At 34.0% G+C, this 10,305-nt stretch overlaps 1 protein-coding gene across 1 annotated transcript; it reads left to right on the forward strand.

The window, feature by feature from the left end:
• The first annotated feature begins 537 nt into the window (after positions 1-537).
• On the forward strand, positions 538-8,057 carry gmppab (GDP-mannose pyrophosphorylase Ab). The gene is given in 12 exon segments (NM_200497.1): positions 538-809; positions 1,331-1,428; positions 1,643-1,746; positions 3,010-3,202; positions 3,289-3,348; positions 4,083-4,213; positions 4,329-4,463; positions 4,548-4,645; positions 5,374-5,420; positions 5,493-5,585; positions 5,683-5,851; positions 7,462-8,057. Coding segments are annotated over 12 exon segments (1,269 nt in total). The 5' UTR covers positions 538-769; the 3' UTR covers positions 7,563-8,057.
• Positions 8,058-10,305: the final 2,248 nt, after the last annotated feature.

The raw sequence follows: 10,305 nt of genomic DNA on the forward strand, positions 1-10,305 counted from the left end.
ATATTTTTTTTTTTTAAATAATATTTTTCTTTATTAAAAAATATTTGTACACATATTGTAGCTCAAGACATATACAAATAACAAATATAACAATTATAATCTGTTTAGATTATTATTTAAAAAAAAAAAAAAGGTTTTACTTTTTACCGTCTCAAAAATTGAAAGCCACCTTGAAATTTATTTTTAATTTTGTTAGGAAAAAGCTTCCATAGACTCAGGTGTCGTTTAATTAAATCTAGGAAAGTTGTAATTAAGACTACACTTAGGAAAGAAGATTAGGTCTGCCATCTTGTGGTAGATTTTGACCTAAATGTTTGCTTGTGACATAAAAGGAGGGGGAAACATTAAGAATATATCCAGTCATCTGTCTGAAATAGCCAACATGTAATCACGGGGCCGGATTGTGATTCTTTATTTAAATCGTTTTAATGCTTGTTTGACCTAAATATGAGAGAACTGGACAGTCTTTGACCCATTAATTCCTCTAAACATCATCGTTCCAGAATGACACGTCACGGGTGGGAGGGATTACAGTACACTCACTTCCGCGTTACTGTACTGAATGGATTTTATGAAACTGGTCTGTTAAGCTTAAATTGTACTAGTTTGGGCTCGCTGTTGCGATTTTCGGAAAAGTTAGAAGAAGTGTTTTATAGACTAAACAAAATGTTTAACTAGTTATTTTATAAACAGACGTGATAACAAAAACTGGACGTGATATAATCCGCGAATTAAATTTCAATTCAAGTGACTACATCATAACTGAAAGATGTTAAAAGCGATTATCCTAATTGGAGGCCCTCAAAAAGGTAAGACATCAATTACATTTTTAACATACTATAAATAATAATAATGTCATGAATGAAAATAAATGACACCACAACAATTGTTATCACGCATGATGACGTGGCGCAAAGGACGTAGCTTTACGTGACACCGTAATCAGCTGTATTGTCTGTTTGTATAAAATAACTGGCAAATTAAGTGTTTAAAGTAACAGTTCATCCCCAAATCTTAAAACTCTCTCATCATTTACTCATTTATTTGTCCCAAACTTTATCAGTTTTCTTTTGTATGTTGCGTGAAGATGTTTTGAAAAATGTTGGAAACCTGTAACTATTGACTTCCAGTATTAGTATTTTCCCCTACTGTGGACGTCAATGGTTACATGCATCAGCTTTCATCAAAATATCTTCTTTTGAGCTAAACAAAAGAAACTGATAAAAGTTTGGAACCACTTGAGGGTGTGTACATTTTCATTTTTTGGGTGAACTATCCCTTTAAAATGTATTTGAAAAAGATTTTCATTAAAATGATTTGCCCCCCACAGGTACCAGGTTCCGCCCCCTGTCATTTGAGGTGCCCAAACCTCTTTTCCCTGTAGCAGGAGTTCCAATGCTGCAACATCACATTGAAGCCTGTGCCCAAGTGAGATACTTTACAGTTTTAAGTTATGTTTTGGTCACATGTCCATATATCAACATATTTCAATGTGAAATTAATATATATATATATATATATATATATATATATATATATATATATATATATATATATATATATATATATATATATATATTGAACTGTGTTTGCAACAATAGATATCTTCTCTGAAAGTCTCCCACATTTGCTTCCTTTACAGGTTCCTGATATGAAGGAGATCATACTAATAGGCTTTTATCAGCCCAACGATGAGCTGAACCGCTTCATTTATTCTGCTCAGCAGGAGTTTAAAATCCCAATCAGGTAGGTTTGAAATTTTATCATTAAATAAAAACAAAGTAAATAGTTTTTAATGTATTTTAATGTGCAGTGTTTTAGGTAAGATACTTCAAGAGAGTAATTAACTACTAATTACATAATTATAGTTGTTTTTACTGTAAATTACTTTTCTAATTGTTTTAAACAGAATTACGTACAAAATAGAATAGCTAAACATTATTAGTATCGAAACATGAAACTTTTCAAAGCAGTGACAAAATATTACATTATTTAATCTTTTCAATGTCTAATTTCTTATTTATTTAATTGTTTCTTAAGCTTGTGAAATAATATTGATGAATGTAACCTTCTTTAGATGTAAAATATAATTATTCATGAAAATACTTTTGAATAACAACAACAACAAAAAAAAAAAATTCTGTGCTTCTCTGAACTTATTTATACAGAATATTTGAATTTATTTACACCAAGGCAAGTAAATTGTAAGTAAATGTAATTAAATTATTCAAATAGGAGCAATAATCTTCTACTTTACATTTTCAACAACAGATAAGTAATTAAACTACCTTAACTAGTTACTTTGTAAGTAATTTCACCTAACACTGATTAAATGATATGATGCTACTACAGTTTTGGCTGGTTGAGTTATATTTTTTGCGTGAAAAATAATGTCCCAGAAATTATGTTATTGGAATTTTAAGATAATTTGTGCCACTGTTTATGTAATTATGATTAAATAGTATAGTGGTTCAAGTATCTACATACAACACAGGGCAAACAAACATTTATATTTACACTATTCAACATATTTCAATGTGAAATTAATATATATATATATATATATATATATATATATATATATATATATATATATATATATATATATATATATATATATATATATATATATATATTAATTTCACATTGAAATATGTTGAATCGTGTAAATATAAATTAATGAAACATGTTCGTTTAGGCTTATATATATATATATATGTTTTTACAATTTAAAAAAAAGTAAATCAAAGTAAATCAAAGTAAAAAGTTAAAACAAAGTAAATCAAATAAATAAGTGAATAATTTAAATAAAGGAGATATCATAAAAACTATTTAAGAATTTGTCTGTGCCTTCTTCCTATTTATTTATTTATTTTGACAAGATCTTGATATAATGTTCAACAGACCCTCACATCATGATCATCACATACAATGACAGTACATTATAGATTTAATAGACCTTTAAATACATAGGCTTAAACATGCAGTTGCTCTTCTCTGAATCCAAAGGTACCTGCAGGAGTTTGCTGCTCTGGGTACAGGTGGTGGGATCTATCACTTTCGTGACCAAATCCTGTCCGGGGGCCCGGCTGCTTTTTTCCTCATGAATGCAGATGTATGCTCAGAGTTCCCCTTACTGGAAATGCTCCAGTTCCACCGTCAGCATGGTGAAAATCATTGTGGAGTCCTACTTGGAACTACAGTAGGTCTAAGTTTCGTAAATGTGGTAGTGCATAATGTGAAACTGAGTATTTAATCTAAACATCTTACCATTCTTTCTCATTGTAGGCAAATAGAACACAATCTCTGAACTACGGCTGCATTGTGGAAAACCATGAGACAAATGAGGTATGAATAAGAATGCTTGAACGTTAACTCATATGCGGTGTAAGGTTAGTAAATATAAGCAATGTAAAGATAATGGAACACATGTCCATAAGGTTAGGTTAGCTCACTCCAAAACTTGAAGATTAGTTTTTATTTATAAGTGAACAGTCTAGATATTGACAGGAAGTGAAGTGGGAGAGTGAGAGGGAAATGGGATCATGAAAGGTGTTGGACAGGATGCCCGCAGTGCAGTTGCACTAACTACTAGGATATCAGCATCAACCAAATTGGAATAATAATGTATTCAATCTCACATAGTTTCGAACTCATTGTACGTATATTATTCATTTGAACACAAATGAAGTTATTTTAATGAATCTGAAAGGTTTCTGTCCTTATAAAAGTCAATACACCGAAATATTCAGAGAATTTTTGCTTGATATGCGAGAACATACTAGGTTCATTCTTGCTTGTTAAACCAGCACACTTAAACTACTTTAAGAACTACTAGCAAAATAGTTTTGAATGCCAAGTAAAATATTGTTAAACTTCTGTTCTGTAAAACATGGACTAAACAGATGTTTTAAGGTGGCACAGAAGAGACTTAAAATGACAGAAAAAATAATAATAATAAAATTTTGCATTCTGAAGGTGAACAGACGTTTTATGGGTTTGGACATGAGTTATGAAATGATGACAAACCCTTTAAGAAAATACTGATTCATACAAGCTAACTGTCTCTTATTTTCTTTTAGGTGCTCCATTTTGTAGAGAAACCCAGTACTTTTGTAAGCGACATCATCAACTGTGGCATCTATTTGTTCACCCCAGATATTTTTGCCCATATTGGGAAAGTTTTCCAGAGGAACCAACAAGAGAAGATCCAGTGAGTGTCACGGCCTCCAAACCACTTTGCACTTCTCACTGGACAGATTTATGTGTTTAATAATAGGTCACTCTGACCTGTTGTCACTGAAATATATATATTTTTTAAAAAACAGGGAAGAGCTCACTCATGGCAGGCAGATGCCAGAGGTGGTTCGGCTAGAACAGGACATTTTTACAGCCCTAGCAGGACAGAAAAAACTCTTTGTCTATAAAACACAGCACTTCTGGAGTCAGATAAAGTCTGCAGGGTAAATCTGACTTTTTTCAACTGTTATCTTGCATCCCTTCGCTGCCACTGTTCTTTATATATGTGCTTTTATAATTCCATACAGGTCAGCAATATATGCTAGTCGCTTGTACCTCAAACAGTATCATCAGACTCATCCGGAGAGACTGGCCACAAACCAAGGTGGAACCCCCAAAATAACAGGTACTGAGATGGTCTGTTTCTGAAGTTTAACTGTGAATAAATGAAACATAATTGACTTGTGTATAAACAATTTTTACTGACAGTTTGGACATTTCCTTAAACTGAATTAGATGTGAAATTTTAATGTTTTGACCCTGAACGAATTAGATTTTTAAATGAATCAAGCTGAGCTAATGAATTAATAAAGACTTGCTTAGTTTCTAAAAAAATCAGCAATTTTGAACAAATCTTTTGAATGAATGATTCATTGAAACACTCATTGAAGGGATAGTTCACCCAAAAATGACATTTCTTTTGTCATTTACTCACCCTTTACTTATTTCAAACCATTTTTTTCCTTCTGTTTAACACAAAACACACCAGTGCACAAAGCAAGGTCTATAAAGAATCTGACTGGCCTGCACAGAGTCCTAACCTTAAACCGAATGAACACCATTTTGTTGAATTAGATCAGAGACTATGAGCGAGCCTTTCCATCCATCATCAGTGCCTGACCTTACAAAAGCACTTCTAGAAGAATGGTCAAAAATTCCCATAAACATGTTATGCTAATATGGCCCAATCCATATTAAACGTTATGGATTAATAATTTGGTGTCATTAAAGTTCATGGACATGTAAAGGCAGATGTTACAAAACTTTTATAATAACTTTATTTGGTTAATTAATTAATTTATTTAAAGTAAAGCTATGAAGCCACTTAAAAATAGTTGTTTTTTTCTTCAACAGGAGATGTTTATATCCATCCCACTGCAAACATTGATCCTTCTGCTGTGGTAAGTGCTGTACAGGAACAACAATGTATATAAAGACAGTTCTACATACTCATTTTCTTTTCCCCTTTTCAGTTAGGTCCTAATGTTTCCATTGGCAAAGGGGTGACAATTGGAGGAGGTGTAAGAGTGAGGGAGTCCATCATTTTACATGGAGCCGTGTTACAGGTGAAGAGAATCACTGCTCTGTTCAAATGTGCAGCAAAGAATAGACGATAGAAATACATGACAAAATGATCCTTAAATATCTGGGCTTCTGTTTTAGGACCACTGTTGTGTGTTGAACAGTATTGTTGGCTGGGACAGCACAGTGGGGAAGTGGGCAAGAGTGGAAGGAACTCCAAGTGACCCTAATCCCAATGACCCGTATGCCAAGATAGACAGTGAGACTCTGTTCAGGGACGGAGGTCTGACCCCATCCATCACCATCCTTGGTATGAACATCTGCTTGACTCTGGTTATAATAATATAATTTAATATAATATAATATAATATAATATAATATAATATAATATAATATAATATAATATAATATAATATAATATAATATAATATAATATAATATACCATTGTGTTTGTTTAAAGACATCTGGACTGCATTTATTTAATTCTGTTAAGTATTATTACATTGAAAGTAACTGTTTTCAATTTTTAAAATATAAAAAAAAATACACTGTAAAATGTAATAAGTTGACCTTACTTGGTAAAAATTGAGGAAACCGATTGCCTTAAAATTTCCAAATAAAGTAGTGTGTTAATTTTAAGTGAGCTTAACTTAAAACAGTTTGTATTTACAACTTCTTAATAAAGTAAACTTCAGTACCGTTGGCTCGAAATAGTTAGTTGTGTTAACTTCTTATTATAGGTGGGCATAGATAAATTTTTTTTATCTAGATTAATCTCACTGTAATCTTAGAATTAATCTAAATAAAAATAGCTCATTTAAATTCTGCCATAGGCATTCAGAATATGTGTGCTCTCCAAATAATGACTAAAAGTAAGTCTTTGAGAATGGGTTTCTCAAGCCAGATGGCGCATTAGACCAGGGGCTCATCTCCTGTTTCCAAAATGCATCACAAACTGCATGAGAAACTATTCTACTATGATAATTGGTGATGAAAATTAATTATGTTCAATAATTATTGAAGTTGAATTGTTAAACACCGCAATCAAACTATTACTGCCATATTTTCCGACAAGATCCACACACACAGCTGTCGGTAAAGGACCACACACACACACACATCGCAAAATGTGGAAGTTTTTTTTCTTTCCATTCGGCATGCTTTATTAAATTAGTTAGTGCTTTATCATAAGTTAACTGCACTTAATTATATTAGTATCTGATTTTTCTGATTTTTAATCAGCCAAGTCACATGATCGTTAAGAAAGTATTTTAATAAACTAATTTGGTGCTTAATGCTTCATTATTATAGGAATTTGTGGCATAACAGCAACATAATATGACATACCATTTTGTTTTAAAAGTAAATATTTACTGATCAAGAAGACTGCATTCTGTTAAGTAATGCGTCAGTGGAAAATAACTGTTTTTATTTAATATGATTTAATATTTCTATTATACGCCAAAAGTCACCAAATTCCTCAGAAATTGTTCTCTCATTAAACTCATTTAGTGCTCATTAAACATTCCCTATTTTGCATTTAATGTAATAATCTATGGTGTTTTAAAAATTCTTTAAACAATTAAACTTAGATGTAAAGGTAAATGTAGTCCAGAAGGTGGAGCTGTTCCTTAAGACATAACAATGAATCGTTTCAATGCTGTATTTATCTATTTCCACAAGTTAGTCTGAGAATCTGCACTATTATAACAGTCTAAAATCTTTTCTTTTATATATATATATATATATATATATATATATATATATATATATATATATATATATATATATATATTGTTCACACCAGATGTTTTTGCCCATATTGGGAAAGCTCTGGAACCAGCAAAAGAAGATCCAGTGAGTGTCACTGCATAAGATATAGATGCCTCTTATTTTTTTCTATATATCTTTTCCTATAGGCTGCAATGTGAATATTCCATCAGAGGTCATCATTCGAAACTCTATCGTCTTGCCTCATAAAGATCTCAACAGGAGCTTCAAAAACCAGATCATTCTCTAAAAGACACTTTTCTCTTTTCTTGGGAATAAATATTGCACAATGGGGGATGTAGAAAGTATATAGTATTGTTTATAGTTTATTTTTATGTAATGTTTAGGTACTTGGAGAAAATGAGTCTACATATGGAAGCAGATTGTATTACAGTAGTATAGTGTAAATTATATGGTTGAACAACTGGGGATTTTCCTGATAAATTTTAGGATTGGATATTTTGTATTTAATGACTCTGCTGATACACCAGCCTTACACGCACTGACACAACATTAGATTTGAGTGTTAATGGTTTTATTCTTAATAACAAATGACACATATTATACCTGTATTGCCTTTTCCACAAAATGATGAGAGATTAGGTCATTTTTGTTTGTCTTTCTTTAGAAAATGACAAATTTGAAGGGACATAGTGTTTTTTTGGGCAGAAACAAAACTTTTGTTGTTGTTGTTGATTATCGCTGTATTCTGTTACAACAGTTTATTAAAATAATCTTAACACAAGTTGAGAGTTTATTATTCCAAACTTCAGAGTTTGCTGTGAGCATAGCTTGAGATTCAAATATTAATAAAAAAATGTCTGGATTCAATCACTTTAAATACTAAAATTGAACACTGAGGGTAAAAAATGGTTTGTTGTCCCAACACAAATCATTTAAAGAGCCCATATTATGGGTTTTTGAAAATTGCCCTCCATGTAGTGTGTAACACAGCTCTAAGTGAAGTAAAGTATCCAGCTAAGGCTTAAATCTGTAAGAATACAGTGTTTAAAACTGTTGATTCATCTATAAAAGAGTCGACTCATAGTGCTTCAAACGAGTCGCCTTGATACTGATTCATTAGGTGTTTCGCCATGACGTACGAACGAAACCAAGTTATTCACGTGCACGCGCAAACCCGGGAGATTTCAAACCTGAGGCCCCGCCCTCTGACGCAGAAACCCAGACACACACACACACACACCCACAAACACACGCACACACAAACATGCCGGTCGATTGAAGTCACACTGCAGATGGATATATTGAGTCTCTACCCAAAGATGAAACCTCAGCATTATAGCCAAGCAGTTGGAAACTACTGGAAACTTCTGGAAGCTACAGGCTACAAAGAATACTTCATCAGCGTTTGTTAAAGGAAGGATCAGTAAAGAGTAACTTAATGCTGGACGTCAGGATGGATTTTTCTTCCTCCATTTCTCAAGTGTAAGTACGTGCGATTAAAGTTGCCTCGTTTACTCTAGCTTGCAAATGTATTTAGTTGTAATTTGTTACTTGTAACCGCGTGTACTGTATCAGGTTAACTGGCTATATTCTCTTATCGCGTGCAAAGTCACGTTAAAAACGCGACGCGTGCTGCTTTGTTAACGGAGCTCCGTGGACGAGGAGAAGTGTGTGTGTCTGTGTGTGCGTGTGCGCGCGCTGTCGTCCGGAGGTGTGTGTGTGTTTGTGTGTGTGTGTGTGCGCGCGCGCGTTGTCGTCCGGAGCAGGGTTAAGTGCGTGTGTGTGTGTGCAATATGTGTGTGTGTGTCTGTGAAAAGAGCAGAGTGAGAAGCTAGGAGATCTCCTCAACTGTTTTTGGAGTTTTTGCTCAATAAAATAGTTAGTCGTCTGAATTTTCAAGTCCATAGTCTGTATTTACATTGACCCACTGGCAACTAAAATCCACGCCTACACTATCGAGCGTGCATGAACTGTGATTACTTTTATATTGCTGATTAGCTGTTTGGCTTTTCACTCTCTGACTGAAGGCAGTCGACCAATCGCAACAGGCTGTCATTGGTCCAATCAGCGCAGATTAGCTTCGCGCTAAGGAGGGGTTTGGGAACAAATGAATCACTGGACGATTCATACAGGAGTCGCTGAGATAATTAGGTAAAAATAAATGCAGATTATAAGACCATGAAAGTGTTTTTTTGACCTTGCATGCATATTAAACTGTTGTTGGAGACCCTTACAACCCAGATATGACCCTATTTCATGTATAATATGGGCTCTTTAAGTTAACTTAGTTTTTACCAATTTAAGTTGATTGAACTATGTAGATTGTGTCAAAGCTGTTTATACATAGAAGTCCTAGTAAATTTAAGTGAAGTTTATTTATAAACTAATTATGAGAGGAGCACGCGCGTATGATTGATAGCAGCTGGTCAACATTAGCTAACACTGATTCACCAATCAGACGCAGCCATCTTCGTCTTGAAGAATTCCCCCTTTCCTCCTTACTCCTCCCATTTCCTTGTAAGGGCAACACGGAGGCCTAATGGTTACCATCATTGCCTCACAGCAAGAATGTCACTTTCTCAGACACTGCCTGGCTAGGTCGGCATTTCTGTGCGGAGTTTGCATGTTCTCCCTGTGTTTGCATGGGTTTTCACCGGGCTCTCCGGTTTCCTCCCACAGACCAAAAACATGTAACATAAGAAAATTGACAAAACTAAACTGACAGCATAGACACTCCATAGCATTTACAACCTACTTCCAACATTAAAAAGCAGGGGGAGTTCTCGAGACCCACCTGAACTCGGACTCCCTTCTCGCCCTGCAATTGGGGGGGAGCCCCGGGCTCGAGAATCACACAATCTCAGGGCTCTCTCCTGGGACAGCATGCCAAGCACGCTTCATAATCAATCATCAGCTAAGAGCAAACTCTTGAAAGTGAAACTGTGGCGAGGAACAAACTTCACCAAGTGACAACTCCTGAAAAACTCCTTTAACCAAACTACGTGTGCAGAGCTGCAGTCTAGGTGCTG

Source organism: Danio rerio, chromosome 6 (assembly GCF_052040795.2).
Source record: "Danio rerio strain M-AB ecotype USA chromosome 6, GRCz13ab, whole genome shotgun sequence".
In the NCBI taxonomy this organism is placed as follows: Eukaryota; Metazoa; Chordata; class Actinopteri; order Cypriniformes; family Danionidae; genus Danio; species Danio rerio.